The sequence below is a fragment of the Halichoerus grypus genome, chromosome X (genome assembly GCF_964656455.1).
Source record: "Halichoerus grypus chromosome X, mHalGry1.hap1.1, whole genome shotgun sequence".
In the NCBI taxonomy this organism is placed as follows: domain Eukaryota; kingdom Metazoa; phylum Chordata; class Mammalia; order Carnivora; family Phocidae; genus Halichoerus; species Halichoerus grypus.
The window spans coordinates 121,179,577-121,198,122 of record NC_135727.1 but is presented as its reverse complement, the minus strand read 5'-3'; the positions used below and the strand labels follow the sequence as shown (position 1 = coordinate 121,198,122).

At 38.8% G+C, this 18,546-nt stretch overlaps 1 protein-coding gene across 5 annotated transcripts in view; it reads left to right on the top strand.

Moving 5' to 3' along the window:
• GLRA2 (glycine receptor alpha 2) overlaps positions 1–18,546 on the top strand; it is a 176,802-nt gene that overhangs the window by 68,604 nt on the left and 89,652 nt on the right. For all 5 annotated transcript variants that reach the window (XM_078063944.1, XM_078063941.1, XM_078063943.1 and 2 more), the window contains 3 exons: positions 1,253–1,335; positions 4,286–4,423; positions 6,160–6,374. In XM_078063944.1, the coding sequence (XP_077920070.1) occupies positions 1,253–1,335; positions 4,286–4,423; positions 6,160–6,374 (436 nt within the window). The remainder of the gene's footprint in view (positions 1–1,252; positions 1,336–4,285; positions 4,424–6,159; positions 6,375–18,546) is intronic.

Here is an 18,546-nt window from a genome sequence, read left to right as displayed (position 1 = left end):
ACTGTCAGCATAGATTCTTCACCTGATCTGACTTCAAATCCCAAACATTTTTTTTCTTTAACATAAGTGTGCTACTACTTTTTGTTTTGTCTTGGCTTGCATGGAATGTATAAAATGAAGCCAAGAAAGGAGAAGGGAGCCAGGAGAGGAGAGCAAGAATGAGCGTGACAGTAAGGAGAGTTTAGGTACCCGTGCAAGCATCAGAGGGTTCTGCGCGTATAAAAGATGTCTGAGAGAAAATGAACAAAATCGGGAGCAGCGAACTTTAGAATAACAGGGATGCTAATGTTAGAACTAAATGGGAATAAGCATCATTTTATCCTATCCCATCCTTTGAAAAGGAGATGAATGTTTATTGAGTTTAAGGTCTTGTTTAGGGGACAGAAAGTGTTTGAGGCAATACTGGGAAAGGAACCTAGATCTGGTGGTGCTCAATTTCCTTCCTTACATATCTGAGGTCTAGAAAAATTGAAGAGGAAGAGGTGTGCATCATCTCCTGGAGGAATAAACAAGGAAATGGCGAAAGAGATAGCAGCTCAGTCAATATCCTGATACAAGGCATGGTCAGAGCTGCCTGGAGCTCTGAAAAGTTAAGGAAACAGGGAAGGAGGAGCGGAGTAGCCTTTCTTTGGTGCAGAGAGGTGAAGACTATTTATAAGCTACCGTCCTTAAGTGTTTTTTTAACTCAAGCATTACTTGCTCCAGATTTGTCAAAATTCTAGAATAAGTGCTACAATATATTGTGAACCTATCCATGTGGATTAGCAAATGAAGAGTTAAATATTTGCCCATTTGATGGAAGGAGAACAATGCCTATCACAACCAATTATGCTTATCACATCATTTACTGTCCTTGAAGCAAAGTCCACCTGTCTCAAAGTATAACTCTAAAATAGTATAAACTTTACGTCTTTTGGACATCAGTGTGAGTAAGAGCCCATTGTTGTCGTATGATACTATTTCTCAGCACTCTTGTTGATTCTAAAATAAACTTGAGATCACTGAGGTGGGAGTCAGAGGCTGGAAGATGGGAAATAGAGAGTAAGGGGTTATAACGAAATTCTATAATGTTCCTAACATTTACAAATGACTACTTGTTCACTTGAAAAATAGAAAGCATTGCCTTGTGTGGAGCTTAGATTTCATTATTTCAATCAGTGTCACTTTGCTTAATGCCAAATGTTGATTTGTTTCTCAAGATTCAGACCTCGCAGATCTAAAATTTGTTTTTAATTTTTTTTTCTTTGCTAAGACTCACCTTGACCTTATCCTGTCCCATGGACTTGAAGAATTTTCCAATGGATGTCCAGACTTGTACAATGCAGCTGGAGAGTTGTAAGTCCCCACTGTTGAAATGACTGCCTGCTTGTTTTAACCAATGACCTGGTTCTTTTAGTGTGTCATTAAGAAGAAAGGACCCATAAGGCTCATTCTCTACCTATTACCAAATCCCAAGGCCCTAATGGAAGGATAAACAAGTGTGCATGTCTCATACACAGACAATCTTTCAAGTAAAATGCCAAATAACTCGCTCTTCCTCAAAAAACAAACCCGATTTAGTAACTTTTATTTGAAATGAAAATGTCTCCTGGGAAAATTAAGATTATTAGTCATTCAGTCTCTAAAATGAATCACTTTCTCATCAGAAAATTATATTTCTTTCTATCTTATGCTCATATAGACCATCACCCCAAAGGAATTTTGTCAGGAAGGGATAACTGATTTGAGGACAAGATATAGGGACCTTAGAGGAGGATGCAAGAACAGGGAGGCCAGAGATGATATGGAAAAAAAGGCATTTCCCTTAAATGGGCAGTGGATCCACAAAGGCACGGGGAAGGAAATAGAGAAATGTAATCTACTTTATCCCCTTTATGCCCTAGCCCTGATGTCACTGACATCTTTGACATGTGCCATACGTTGCTGATGCCTCCAAGGTAATGGGATTTTTAGGCAAGAGACATGAACATTTTTTTGGCTTGTTCTGTCACTTTCTCTGTTTGTAAAGTGCAGAGAATAATAAGCAATACTGACCTACAGGGATGTTAGGAGATTTAATGAAGCAAGGGCAAGCAAATACTTTTAACTTCTTGGCTTAGGAAAATAATAAAGATAAAAAGACACATCAACTATTATTAAAAAAGAGGCAGTGACAGGGTTTCCTTCTGATCACTTAAAATCACTGTAGATTTCCCTTAAAATTCCCTACAGAAATAAACAAAATAATGAAATGTCTTTGTTTTAAGAAGTTGTCAGGGACAAAATGAGAATTTCTGATTTACAATAGGCTTTATGTATTTATTTGTTTCCCTACTGCCTCTTCTTTTGAGAAGAAAGTTGAGAAAAACATTTTCTTATATAATGGTTCCTTCTTTGTGTCTCGTCTCCTGCTCCAAATACTCTCCTGCCTCAACCCAACACTTATTTTCTCTGTAAAACAGCAAGCATAGCTGTCATCTGAGGCTCCCCCAAGACTTAAAAAACTTCAATTAGTAAATATGCTTGGTCCTTGCAGGCCCTAGAAGTAACGAAACCAAAGCAGCCGCAAAGTGTTTACCACTAACTTTGAATTATTCCTTCCTCTTTTACCCTGGTATTACTTACTTCCTCCTTCCCCATCTCTTTCCCTCGTCTGTCTGCCCCAGTCTGGGGCTTCAGGATGGCTGACAACAACTATTACTGTGGTGGCCAGTAAGAAGCTGACCAGATAAGGATATGGGATCACACGGATATGGGGATATGAGCTTCTTGCATTGGGTGGAGAAACCCAACAAGTACTCATATAGCGTTCAGTGCAAGAGACAGGGTTAGTTAGCCATTCTCTTTGTGGAACATCAATACTTATATAGTCTCCTCTTTTTAATTCCCGGCTTTCCATGTTTTATTTTTTGGCTTTGAATAGAAAAGGTGGCTCAAAGAAAGAGGAAAGTAGATTCCAATTAACTTTGTCATTGATTTCTGGGTAGCTTTGGTGAGTCACTATCTTGTAGTAAAAAAGAATCTATAAACTCAATAAATATGCTGAAGTTATTGGCCCACCAAGACCTAACATAATATCCCTTGTCCTCCTCACTCTCATTTTAGAGTTCAAATATCACAAAGAGGGAAGGGAGAGAAAAGATGCCTAAAAGAATAGCAGCCTTCATTTCTGGGGTACAAAAAGATCCAGAAGCACTTAACAGATAATGACCTAGTTAGCAGGAGCTTGGAAACTAAGAGCTAACTCTGGTTTACTAAACTGATAACAGTCTTACTTTGGATGGCTCAGGATTCATAGAACAATATGACCTTATATGATGGAGAATCTGTTTTACTTCATATTAATCATTGTAATGAGTGGGCCCAGTTAGCAAGATACTAGCACAAATGAATATTCCTGATTTGCATTATTCCACAACTTCCTTTTAGGTTGCTTGTTTACGTCTCCCCCACTTGGTAAAATAACAGAGGATTGACCATAAGAACCTTAACATAAGCTTTCTTTCTTTTTAATTTAAATTTAAGTAGCCAACATATAATACATCATTACTTTTTGATATAGAGTTCAATGATTCATTAGTTGTGTATAACACCCAGTGCTCATCACATCACATGCCCTCCTTAATGCCCATCACCCAATTACCCCATCCCCATACCCACCTCCCTTTCCACAACCCTCAGTTTGTTTCCCAGAGTCAAGAGTCTCTCATGGTTTGTCTCCCTCTCTGATCTCTTCCCATTCAGTTTTCCCTCCCTTTCCCTATGATCCTAACATAAGCTTTCTGAAAACAAAGCTAATATACCGTAGAAGAGGGGCCGGGTTTACAATGGAAGTGTTTTAGGCAGGGCTGTGATGAATTCATTCTCATTTAATAAAAATAGAAGAATGCTTTTCATTTGAAATACTAAGATTAGTGCCATGAATTGGATTGTCTTACTGGATTGTCACAGACACAGCTCTTTCTAAAATAAAGACAACCTTCAAAGGATTTTTATGTTCATTTATTTGTTTGTTCTTCAGAAAGATTTAGTAAATTAAGAGGGCAGAAGAAAATGGACTTTATAGATTCCATTCTCCCATTACACAGAAAAAATCATTCAGAAATAGCTTGCGCTCTTCAATTTCTTTGGCTCCAATGACATGTAGTTGTCACGATGATTGTAGCTCCTTTACTAAAAATGATCTTGCATTGATTGGGCATGTGTCTGCTTTAGATGGTTTCCTTGTTTGTTCTTTACATGGCTAGACTTTCAAGCTTTCCTGGAAAGATGCATTAAATTTTTCACTATGATTTGTTTACTCCAGTTGGGTACACAATGAATGACCTGATATTTGAGTGGTTAAGCGATGGTCCAGTTCAAGTTGCTGAAGGACTGACCCTGCCTCAGTTTATTTTGAAAGAAGAGAAGGAACTTGGCTACTGCACAAAGCACTATAACACTGGTAAGTTTACTTTCAGCTGCTAAACCCAAGTGGGCTCTATCTGCAGCGTGTGCTATATATCACATCACCTTGATTGCTATATCTTTACCAAGAAAATGGAGCTACAAGGCATAGACCTTGGCTCAAAACCCCCTTTACAGATAAGATGTCTGCACCCTCTGGAATAAGTCAGTGAGCACAATAGATAATTTCTCCAAAATGGAGAGAGAAGGAAAAAGATTTGGGATTCTTTTGCTGTTCCCTTGCTGACCATGTGCTGTCAAATGAGTTTGAGGAAATGTGTACAAGACCTTGTATATAGTGCAGGAAATGTATAAATTCTGGCCCGTTCCTGGCATCCACTCTTGCCACTGGATCCTCAGATCAGTTTGTACTCTCTGACTTAGTGGAAGAGAGGAATAACCACGTAGGACTTTGTAAACCCAGAAATACAGTTGCTGTGCTCTCCAGTCCTTGATGGTGATAAGAATTTGGATGAAAACCAGCTGGTGGGAATTCACCTGGTTCTAAAGCCATGCACTGTCGTAGTGCTGATAGACACACAGGTCGGGGGAGAATATGAGGAGGTAGTAACAAGTGAGCCTATGTTGTTACCTAGAAGATCATGCCTGCCCAGTAAAGTTGATGGCTTTTCCTACAAATGTCCCAGTCTTTGATACCACACAAGCTGATCATGGAGAGGCAAGCTAGACAGGATAATTTATTCAGTGACTGCTCCAGATCCCTTGCTAAATAGAACATTCATGAACACTTATTCCAATAGTCAATAGTGCTTCTTATGAAGTGACCAAAACCTGGTTCCAAAGTGTTTTTCCTGACCAAGAGGAATCCAGCCCTATCTCTCATAATTTGTGTGGACTAAGCCAAATTACCTTCCGGGGTTCTGTCTCCAAACCAATTAAGGGGGAAGAAAAGTGGCAAGGGACAGGAACATTTGTCTCTTAACAGTATGTTAAAAGTTTTAATATCTTTGTATACACTCTTTTTATAAGTATTGTAACACTGTAAACAGATTTTAGGAATATTCTAAATGTCCTCAAGCAATTACCCAGAAAGCCAGGAAATTGTTACAATGACTAGATTATATGCATGTCATATACAAATGTACATTTTTCTCTTATTATGGATGGCACAAAGATAGATACACAATTATCCAAATAATTTGAGGGCCCCATGTGAACTTTACTATTTTCAACTGTTACGTATTATGCATTATATATTATATGCTATACATACATACTGCAGGTTATGTATTGTATGTTATATATTACATATTATAACCTCACAAAATGTCACTATTTCTACTTGTCAGTTTCTGACTGTCTTGCAAATTCTGAAGCTTTGTCTAAATAATCAAGCTACAAGCACAGATTTAGAAAAATCATTCAGCCCAGTGACTCTTTTTTTTTTTTTTTTTTTTTTTTTTAAGTAGGCTCATGCAGGGCTTGAATTCACAACCCTGAGATCAAGACCTGAGCTGAGATCAAGAGTCAGATGCTTAACCAACTGAGCCACCCAGGCACCCTTAGTCCAGTGACTCTTAAGATCACTCATTCTCACAACTGTTAATTCCATTACTGGTTGAGTTGAAAAAGAGTTGAATTGGTTATGTAGGGTTAGCATTTTGTGCCATCTTCCAAATCCACCTGTAATACTCTTAAAAACTAAACAGTGGGAGGCTAGAATGGGAAAGATAAATTCAAATTGGATCTTAAATCATTATTTCCTGCTTTCAGGAAAGTTTACCTGCATCGAGGTTAAGTTTCACCTGGAACGCCAGATGGGATACTATCTGATCCAGATGTACATCCCCAGTCTGTTGATAGTCATTTTGTCCTGGGTCTCCTTTTGGATAAACATGGATGCAGCCCCTGCTAGGGTTGCACTGGGCATCACCACTGTCTTAACAATGACCACCCAGAGTTCAGGTTCCAGGGCATCTCTGCCAAAGGTAAGAAGTCTCCTCACTTGACAACAAGTGACAGGAGGCGGCGGTGGGGGGGTGGGGAGGGGTTGTCAAAGGTCTTCTGGGCTGGAGAATTCTGTGAAGACAGAAATGTTTGCCATCCTGTGGTACCGTTGGAGGTGCAATGCAATAAGAGAATGAAGAGCTGAGTTTGAGAGAATTAGAGCTCTGAGGACATGGGGGACCTTCCTGATCAGATCAATTAGGGGAGAGGAGAATCAGGGTTGAGAGAGAAGAGGGATGAGTGAAGGCAGAAACATGGCTCAGGACTTATGTCTAAGAAGCCCTTGAGTGCTTTTGACCTCATGTTGTTCATGAGCCATGAAGCTTGCAGGAATTAGAGTAAGATTGATGCAACTTACGCTGTACTATCAACTATTTATTGGTGAGCCTATTGTGATTCATGTGCTCAGTGAAGTCATTTACAATAATAAGTTTGAATTAAGCTCCTGGAAATTTACACAGAAAAGCCATGTCAATGAGTATATATGAGAAATAAATATAAATACTAGAGTGCAGCAAAGTAGATACACAAATCTTTGTCATTCCTTAATTTACCTTAATGGTTGACACACAATTATTTTCAAGTGACATAGTTACCTAGAGAAAGAAGAGTGGAGTCTTCCAAGATGGTGAAAATTCTGACAACCATGGCAGGTGGACAGAGAAGCATGAGATGGATAACAGGTACACATAGACATTTTGTAGCACTTCAAATAATAATCCATAATGGCTGTATAATTTATTTTTATGTAAGGGCAGGTCCTCTATATTTGTAAATATTGCTTAAGCAAAAAAATGATAAATGTCCTGTTTGTGAAATGTCCCAGCACTCCAGAAGTGTGCCTGTGTGTGTTTCCTTTTCACCGAGTACATTGAGCCGCTGGTTTCAATTTTCCAGGAGTGTGAGTTCAATTTAGTATTCACTGTACACTGTCTCATACTGGTTGAGCAGTCTCTCCAAAACCTAGTTCCAGCAAATAATTGAGGTATAATCCCCTGTCTTTGCTGGCTTGAGCTTATGTTCAGTTGTGCTACATTTGACATAAGCTATGTTAGATCATGTTCCACATTAACTTCTGTGTTGGAAGATAAGATGACATATGGAGGAGGTCTGTGGCTATACTAGAGATAGGCTGAATGCTGGGAAAATTGTCATACAAACTTTCCAACTTCTATGCCTCCAAAGATAAATATTAGATTTGTATGCTAATAGAGAAAGGGATAGATCCATCTCTGATACTTCTTAATTTTCTAGAATAACAAATAGTATAAAATACTTGTGTTGTATTTCTATTGAAATACAGATATCAGAAATACTAACAGCTTTCTTTTCAGCTACATAATAAATCAATTTTACCTAATAAAAATTCTAATCCACAGTGTGCCCCAACCCAAACAGGTTCATTTGCTTATGACTTGTTAGTTATTAGTTCTAGCCATCACTGCATGCTATGTCATTAAACCTCAGGATGCACAAAACATGTAGTTTACAATTTAATAGATAGCTAAAGTATTGGTTACAAGTTGTAAGAAGATAATGTCAAAAAAGAAGACATTTATAGCCTCCAAACTCCCATTGCTATGAAAAAAGTAGTCATTTAATTTCAAAATGGAAGCTTTTGTTTTTATAAATTTGTTATTCATTCTTATTAGCTATTATGATTCTACATCAAAGGTCAAAACTATTGCTAAATCAATGGTCACTGATCGGTGATCTTTGTCTGTAGAGGCGATCAGGAACTCAGATAAACTAAAAGATAGTATATTCAAAAGTCATTTTATACTTGGCTCTGAACTCATAGTGGTTATCCTTTAGCCATCAGTAGGTTTATCTTCCTACATATGTTTTTCTTGGGCTATTATTAAACATGGTTGGCTCTCAACTGACTGTGGGGAGATGTGACTCACATGGATTACAGTGAGAAAGGAAAATGGGAAAAAAAGTGAGTCATGGAAAATAAAGAATTGACCATACACTTATACACACACACACACACACACACACACACACACACACACACGTACTCATTGTAATTTATAAACACTGTAGTCCCCAAGCAGATGCCCCATGCTGATTGTACAGTTGTTCTGGAGCCTATAGCAACGCCCTTTACGGACTAGGCATGCACCTTGCACTTTCAAAATAAGACATGCTTGTTAGAGAAAAAATAGAAGATACAGAAAATATCATTAACATTAACTATCCAGTAAGTAACTGTTGTTAAGACTTTGGTATATTTTCTTCCAACCTTTCTTCGACACACATTTGTGTAGGCAAACCCACACACATGCACACACAGAGAATTGGATCAAAACTGTCTCAAAAGACAGTTATGTACTATCTGCCATTTCCATAGCATTAAAAATCTATCATGAACATACTTTGCAGTGACATAATAGCCTATCTGGCATATTAACAATCATTTATCTTACTATCTTGGATATTTAGGATTTTATTATTTGCTTTTCTAAGTGTGATCGTTATAAATATATTTGTATATGAGTGCTTGTGTCTCACTGTGTTCTAGAAGACATGTGTATATATTTTCTAAATCTTATTTTACAACGGAAAAAAGAAGAAATTGAGGATGATTAGAGCAAATGAGGGACAATCTGTAGGAAAATGCCCAATATCTTCCATTCAGGCAAAAATTTTGTCTTGTTCATCATGTTAACTTCAGCACCTAGTACAGTGTGTGACTTACACTAGATGATCAATAAGTCCTCATTGAATGGATAAAGAAGTTAATGAACAACCATGTTTCCCCTTGTGAAACCATGTAGAAGATACACTTAACACACACTCTATGTGTAAATGTTTTACAGAAAATATTAGAGTTCTAATATATGGAAGAATCTCATAATAATATGACATATACCACAGAGGAATGGAATTTCTCTAAAGGACTATGTCTCCCTTTTCAGAAGTTCTCAAGTAGACTTTGGGAAGTTAAGAATATATCCACAAATATGTATTTTGAAATACAGGCAGGCCTCCCAGATCTAAATCTTAAAGCCTTCTTTTCACTCAACCTCTCCAAGCCTGTTTCCTCATTTCTAAAATGAGACTAACCTTATCTACTCCTTTTAAAAATTGAACTAGGATGAGATGAGGTATTACTTATATAAATCATTTAGCCCAGTTTCTGTACAAGGTAGGCACTCAATTCATTCTCGTTATTTTTATTGTTATTTTTCCCTGTCCATAATATTAGTAATATTAGAAGTAATATTAGAAGACTCATAAATGGCCTTATGCGTAGAAGATACCATGTTCTTCGGATGGCCCATTATTTGGTTATAATCATGATGCCAATGAGATGAGCTGAAGTTTGTTATATGCATGTGTGTGTGTATACACCCACGTATGTGTTTTTCATAGGTAGGCAATTTATTGAATGGGTTAAGCTCTAGAGCATCTGAATAAGCAATGGCTCTGTTTTTCTCTAATCACTGCCATTAAACATCCTCAGTTGGTTCTATTTTCTCTGTCCCTGGAGGACACTTCAGAAAGATTCCATAGGTTCTCAGTTACTACATGCCATGCCATTAGACCGAGAATGAACAAACATGTGCTTTACAATTTAATAGACAGCTAAAGTATTGGTGATAAATACTTTAGCACAGTCCATTTTTTTTTAAATTTATTTGACAGAGAGAGACACACGGCAAGAGAGGGAACACAAGCAGGGGGAGTGGGAGAGGGAGAAGCAGGCTTCCCGTGGAGCAGAGAGCCTGATGCGCAGCTCGATCCCAGGACCCTGGGATCATGACCTGAGCCGAAGGCAGACGCTTAACGACTGAGCCCCCCAGGTGCCCCTTTAGCACAGTCCATTATCAAATTATTTAAAAACCAGCTAGCTTGAAATAAAACTTGAGTCTCACAACCAATTCAATGCTCTTTCCCTCCCTTGCCCCCAGCCCAGACCTAACCTTTGGCTTGAAGATGTCCGGCAAGGTGGACATGTTGTCTGTTCTTACCCTTGCTTTTCACAGCTCTTACCCTTGCTTTTCCAATTCTCTTCCCCACTCCTGTTGCTTGCTTCTCTACTATTGAGGGCTGAGGGTGAAAGAGTGGATGGAAGAAAGTTGTACAAGACTGACACTATTGTATTTGAACTCTTGCCTTCTCTAATGGCAGGCCTCCAAATACTGGCTTTCTTGATGGTTGAACTTGAGTTCCTTGGTAATTCCTGGGGATCCTGCACATTACACCATTCCTGGATGAATAATGCAATCTCTGGCTGGTGTCTTATAATTTCCTCTTATCTATCACTTCCTAGCAGCATATCCCATACAATTGCTTACTCCCAGGCTCTCCTTACTCAAGTAGATAGCCCTCCTGGTTGACATGTTTTGAAGATGATTCACATCTATCTTCCACACCATTTATTTGGCCCACCAAGAATATGTGTTCATTGCCTTGCTAAATAGTGGAAATGCAACTTAACTGTTAACGCATCTGCTTTTACCCTACCATCTTGGGTATTCTAGCTAACCTACTGCCTTCAGAATTTATCCAGGTAAGAAACAAGTATTGGTGTTCATTTTTTAGTACAAAACCCAAACTACTGAGGACACATGACAAGTTCTCCTAATAACACCTTTACTCCCTCATCCAGGAGCAACCTGTTGGAATTTCAGCAGCTCAGCAGATACATGACATGTGCAGGAGATGCCAGTCTCTTTTCTTACCAGGGTGGGGGTAAACCATCTGCTCCCCATCTTTAGGAGAATAGGGAAAAGGCCACAGCACTCTCAATATCCATGAATCCCATTACTTCAATTAATTCTTTTCAAATGTCTAGTCTTCTGTAATGGTACAGGCTATGGAGTACAATTGTCTCTAGATAGCATTTGCTTTGTTCTAGCAAGTCCTGTATCCTTCATGCATATGTGTAGAGTCTCCCTTCAGAGTGAGGTTTTAGCTGACATTCTGAGACAAGAATATCCCATTCCCATACTATTACACTTACGAATAAACATACTTAATTTTAGAGCTTTATCCCTATGAGGCAAGGACTCCATTGATGTCATCTATGTTTACATATCACCACTTAGCACAACACCTGGATCATAGTAGATGCTCAGTAAAGATTGGGTTAGTAAATGAATATACAGTGTTAAAAAGATTTATGGTTAAGTGGCATGCCAGGTGTAATTTAATTGGTGATTCATTCATCCATTCATTTATTCAACTAACATTTATTGAATGTTTTCTCTGTGCCACTCATTGTGCTAGGGGCTAGAGAAATCAGAGATAAATAAAACATAGTCCCTGCCCTCACGGATTTGTCATCTCGTATGCTAGAGGCAGATACCTGGAATGGTGACCATTAAACAATGTGGAATATAAGGACATCCAGAAGCATGCCTAACCTATTAAATGAAGTAGGGAGAAATGGAGGGGGAGGAAAAGGGCTGGAGGAAGAGAGCCAGAGAAGGAGGGAGAGAAGTAGTGTTAGGAAAATGGCCTGAAGGAGGGAGCCTGAGCTGAATCTATGAAGAAAATAAAATAGGTAATGTAGAAGGTGGCAAAAGTCATTCCAGGCAATGAGGACTTCCTACTCATATTTTGGCTACACCCATAAAATAAGATTTTTCTAGAAGGCACTCTGGGCAGGTTTCCAACATGCTTCACAAATTTTAAGCACATTTCAAGTAGTGTTTATTGATTCCAAGTTCATTTCCTGCTTTCCTGCCAACCAAAGTTTTTGTGGTTTTTGTTTTGTTTGGTTTGATTTGGTTTTCAAAAGTTCAATCTTTTCCCTAAATACAGGAAAATGAAATACCAGCATGGTATCTGTTCCATAGGTGCCTTCCCATTTGAAGCTGTAAAATTGGTTTTTTAGATATACATCTCTGCCAACCCCCAAGAAGCTGTTCTGCTGGTAATGTTCTATTTGGAGCACAAAACTCCTAGTGGTAGACTAAAGGCTGGGTGTATTGTTGTCTTTTCAACCCACAGGAAAATATCAGGATGAATTGAATAGAAGGCTGTGAGACATCAGGCAGGCTTTGAGTGTGGCCAGAGTTAAACCATTAATTTTCCTTTACTTGTGTTTGCTATTATTGCTGAATGATTTGCAGCCACTCCTAAATGTGTCTTGAGTCCTCATTTGGAGGTGCAGCCCAGAGACTGTAGAGGTGAGAACCAGTGTTGGTAGGGGACAGTTGGGATGATGTGGTGTGCAGGTGACTCTGACAGATCCTTAACCATCTCCTCAAAGCAAGGATCCAGAGGTATTGTCTTTGGCCATTATTAACCAAGATGCCCTATATCCTATATAAGGAAATTTCCCCTTACTTTTCAGCCATCTGGTCAACTAAGACCAGCTGGACCATTTCAAGCAGCTGCCAAACCCATGACAGCTTGAAATTTTAAACAAAAGAGGCCATAATCTTACCATGTTTGGTCTTGCTTTATTCCCCACGAGAATGTTTCTAGCTAGAGACTGCAGTAAGAGAAACTATGAAAGCAGCAAGGCTGATACCTACAGAAGTTTTGAAATAAGAATTTGTCTGGATGTCTGTTTTAACTCTAAGAAAATAAAGATGATTGCTCCTTGAATCAAGTACATCCCCAGCTAATTGGAATGAATCTCCTAGGTCAGATGGGTATTTCTGGAAGAAGATGGGAATAATTTTGTCTTATAAAATCAGGATTTTACTTAGTCCTCAGATAAAAGGTTGAAAAGTAAGAAAGCCAAGCTTTGGCAAATTGATCTGCAGTCCTTCTTGCTTTAGCCAGATGTCTGCATATATGGGAGACTACATAAACTTTCCCTTCCAGCATTTCCTGAGACACAGCAAATTAAAGAGTTGTTGATATAGTGAGTGTCTGATAAAAATATGCAAAGAGATGAAGTGCACGAATTCTCTTGAGATAGCGCTGGAGCACCAATGGCACTTTAGTTCAAGAATGTTGTTGGAAAGCTGACAGTGGGAGAAGCTACCCAGGCTGTGCTTCTGCTCAAGTCTTGATGAGGTTCATAAACCTTTTTGGGATAGCATTTTAAGGGTCAGGATTATTATTTTTTTAATTTTAATTCCAGTATAGTTAACATACAGTGTTATATTAATTTCCAGCCTACAATATAGTGATTCAGCACTTCCATGCATCATCCATTGTCCATCACAAGTGCCCTCCTTCATCCCCATCACCTATTTCCCCCAGCCCCCCATCCACCTCCCCTCTGGTAACCATCAGTTTGTTCTCTTATAATTAAGAGTCCTGTTTCTTGCTTTGTCTCTTTTCCCTTTGCTCGCTTGTTTTGTTTCTTAAATTCCACATGAGTGAGATCATATGGTATTTGTCTTTCTCTGACTTATTTTCACTTAGCATTATATTGTCTAGCTCCATCCATGTCATTGCAAATGGCCAGATTTCACTCTTTTTTTATGGCTGAATAATATTCTGATACACACACACACACACACACGTACACACATACACACATACGTACCACATCTTCTTTATCCATTCATCTATCAATGGACCCTTGGGCTACTTCTACTTCCATGATTGGCTATTGTAAATAATGCTTCAATAAACATAGGGGTGCATGTATCCCTTTGAATTAGTGTTTTTGTATTTTTTGGGTAAATACCCAGTAGCGTGATTACTGTATCATAGGGTAGTTCTATTTTTAACTTTTTGAGGTTTCTCAAAAAGTTAAAAACAGGATTATTTTTAACTCTCTCTTTCCATTTCACTAAAATGGGTAACTGTATCTAGGTCATACAGCCTAAATGTCTCTGGTTCTTATAAATGCCACACAGTGAGGGAAAAATAAACTATTATGGAACATGTACTACATAAAGAAACAGAACTTCTTAAGAAGATTGACATATACATAAACTAGATCATAATTTAGTAAAGTAAGGACAGTAGGGTAGATTTTTTTTTTACAAAAAATGGCTGCAATGATTCTCCTCTCTGTATCCATACCCTTTGGGTAACAGGCTCCTCCCACATTGTCAACTTGACTATGTGACTTGCCTTGGCATGTTGGACAATGGCAATTTTGACATAAGCAGAGACTTCAAAAATGTTTGCATATTGTAGCTAGGTTTCTCCTGCTACTCTTGGGATCCTGTACACACTACCATGTGAATAAGGCCAGGCTAGCCTTCTGAATGATGAGAGACATGTGGCCCAGTTATCTCAGTTACCAAGATGACAGCCAGCTAACCACCACTTCCTTGCTCACTGCTCTAGGCACACTGGCCTTCTTGCAGTTTCCTGAATATGCCAGGCACATGCTGTCATCCCCGGGGCCTTTGCAATGACTGTTCTCTCTGCCTGGAGTGCTCTGCCCCCAGATATTTACATGATAAACTTTTCCACCTTTTCCAAGTCTTTATTCAAATCCTGCCTCCTCAGTAAAGCCTGTTCTGGCCTTCATCACCTTACCCATGCCCTCATCAATACCCTGACCCAACTTTTCATTTTTTTTTGTTTTCTCACTATACTTTATTACCTTATAGCAACCCTATGACTTGTATAAAACTCTATTATAGATTATGTTTCCCGTATATTGCCTGTTTCCCTTAGCTTAACTATGAACTCCAAGAAGGCAAAGATCTTTATCTAGTTTGCTCCCTAAAACAACACCTAGCCTATAGTATATGCTCAGTAAATGTTTGTTGATAGAATGAATGAATGAATATATACATCTCTAAAGTCTATTCATTGTGAAAATTCTATCTAAATTTTCTCAAGGATACCGAACAAATAAAAGGAGCCCACATAGCCAGGGGCCCATCTTTCCTTAACTGGCTGGCTATTCATTACCACAGAGAATCCTGACTGCCTATTATGTTACTGTAACATAATTACATTATTTTAAAGTTTCACTTCCCTGACTGACTATATCAAATAGTGTTACGTACAGTTTTTGATAGCTGTTTCTCTTAGAGCAATCTAGCCAAAGAAATAATAATACAACAACAACGGTTTAGATGATGAGAGAACATGCAGACAGGCTATTTTTATCTAAGTTTTGCTTCTTCAGCACTGTCACAAGTAATTTGGAAGTTTCTCAGTGTGCCAGTGCAAGTGTCCATTCTCCCTTCTTGCTGCTCCAGTTTGTTTGGATGCAAGTGTAGCCTCTGAGTCCTGGTGAAGGCACCCAGTACTCTCCTCATCCAAGCTCTCGACAGCCACTCTGGGCCACAGGTGCTGTGCTATACTCTTTCTTAGGGGCCCAGACACCAGAAAATACTCCCCTTTATTTACCTAACAAAAACCAAGTGGATTTTTGTTTTCCTCTGATTTTAATACGTCATCAAAGACTATTTCTGCATTTAAACTTAAGGATTGCTTTGGACTGCATCTAGGACTTGAGAGGTCATGAGCTCCAACCTGAAGTCAACTGTATATATCCAAAGCACATCATTTTCCATCCCTCCCAATAACAGGACGGGGGGGACAACTCCATTTGCTTTCCAAAATTGACTGTGCCTTAATGAAACTGGAGTAGTGAAATATTTTCAAACTACACATGAATTGATCTTATAAAATCTTAAACTTTTGTGTTGTTAAAAGAGCCTCAGCAATCCTATTAGGGATATGAAAACTGATGACATGAAGGTGAATTCACTTCTCATTTTTTAAGACCTGCTTGAAGTGGGGGCATCTGGGTGGCTCAGTGGGTTAAGCATCTGCCTTCCGCTCAGGTTATTATCCTAGGGTCCTGGGATGGAGCCCAGCATCGGCGTCAGGCTCCCTGCTCAGTGGGGAGTCTGCTTCTCCCTCTCCCTCTCCCTCTGCCCCTCCACCCGCTTGTGCTCTCTCTCAAATAAATAAAATCTTAAAAAAAAAAAAAAGATCTGCTTGAAGTGGATGCCACTTCTTACATGAAGCCCTCATGGAGCTCCATAAAATGTAAATGGCTTGTTTTCCTTGCCTCCACGGTACTTCGTGCTTTATATCAATCATTGCATTGCATTTTGGACTCCTGGCTCAGTGATTACAGCCCATGTGTCCTTGCCCTACTTTAGATCATTCAACTCTGCATAACCTGTGTGACTTACACAGAAGCAGCCCTCAGTAGTTACTGCTGAAGTACTGTAAGAAGACCATGTTCAACAGTTTCTGATGTTCGGTGATCACAGTAATAAGAATTACTGCCGGAGCTTAATGGGCCTGAAAAGAAAGTGTCACCAAAGCAGAGGGTCTCAGACTTTGCTGCACGTTAGAATCAGCTGAGGAAATTTTCAAGCTTTCTCAGATTTCACCACAGACAAATGAAATCAAACTATGTGGCAGTAGGGTCCAGGCATCAGAATTTAAACAAAATGTTAATGTGTAGCCAGGGCTGAGAACCACGGCTCTGAATTTTGGTGTTGTCTGGGGAAATGTTTTCAGTGTTTATCATGTACCAGAATATATATATTCACTTGAACTTCACAACAACACTCAGAACTAGACACTATTATTATCCTCACTTTGGAGATGATGGTACCAATGCACAGAGGAATGAAGTAACTTGCTCACGTTCATACAGAGTGAAATCTGTTGTTTAAGCCTAATGACTAATCATGGTGCCACACCATCTTTCATAGTTAACAGTTGCGGAGTTCCTTCCACGTGCCTGGCCCTATGCTAAACCCTTTTACAGAGGTCATATCACTGCAAACAGATGACATAAGCACGATTTTGCATCATCAGGTAACAGGTAGGGAAACGGAAACATAAAGAGGTTAAGTAATTTGTCAAGTTATTTTTCTAGCAGGCGAAGAACTAAGATTCAAACCACTGGTCAGTTCAAATCCTCCTGAAGGAAGAACTAAGAATTTTAAGTTCCATCACGCTGTCCATACCATGCTAATTACAGGTGGAAGTTTTGACTGTGAGAGGAGTTATTTTCCAGGCTCTGAAATCCCTGTCTGTGGCTATGCATACTGTATTCACTGGGTACTGAATGCAGTTGGCAACTTTGTTCATCATTTGGATGGATAGACAATGCTTGCCTGATTGCCCTCTTTCATATTATGAAAGGACTTATAATGGTTCCTGAGGCTTCCGTTATGCAGTCCTCCTCAGCAGACTCTCTGACTGAACTCAGTTGCTGTTTATTGTTTCGGTCAGCTGTAGCCATTTTAACCATCATTTTCATCAGCTCACAGGTATGATTATGTTAAGAGCCCCACCGGGCATAGGCCATGATCTATCATTTAATGCCAACTAAAAGGTTGAACAAAAGCAGATTGGGTGATCATCGACAACAAAATGGTTAAATAAATTCATACAATGAAATACTAGGTACAAAAATGTAACAACTGCAGGCACACTTAACAACAGAGATGAATCTCTGTCAAACCTAATGTTGAAGAAAAGTTATAAGCACAGAAAAAACGTTCGCAGGCAGAATTAATCTAGGGTGTTTGAACTAGAGTTATGGTGGGATTTGGGAAGTAGAGAGGGATTAGTGACTGGGAGGGACCATGAGGGATTGAGCTTCAGGGGTCAAGGAATGTCCTATTTCTTGACCTGGGTGGTTATGTGGGCATGTGCATTTTGTGGTGATTTACTGAACTGTATAGCTGTGATCCTGGTACTTTTTGTTTCCAATATAAATGGCACATTTTGTTTCTAAAAAGAGGAATAAAAGTTGTTTGGTAGAGCAAAAAAAGGACAGGTTCCCCATATGAGCTTACAAGAACGTTTCGGCACAAAGCCATTCTTTTTTCTTTCTTTCTTTTTTTTTTTTTTTTTTGATTTTCTTTTTGATCTGGTACTTTTAAATATTTTAATACAGAGGTTTTAAAAAAAACCAGATTGCACAAATAATGAAGAAACAATAGAGAATACTGTTTCCTCCTCTTCCTTTTTCAGAACAAAAATAACAAAAGCTGATATTTATTGACTCTAGGTTCCAAATTTGCTACAAAGTGCTTTTCATTCATATATTATTTAACCCTCTCCACAGTCCTATGAGCTAGATATTATTGGTCCCATTTTCGGGATAAATAGATTGAAACTCAAGGTTGTACAACTAATAAGTGCCAAAGCCAGAATTCAAACTTAATTGGACCCTACTCTATTCCTTTCTTACTATGCTACTCTCTTCATTTTATAGTCACTAATGTCCCTTCAGCCTTTAAAATGGATATCCTTTACGACTGTTGCAATTTATATGCTTGAGGG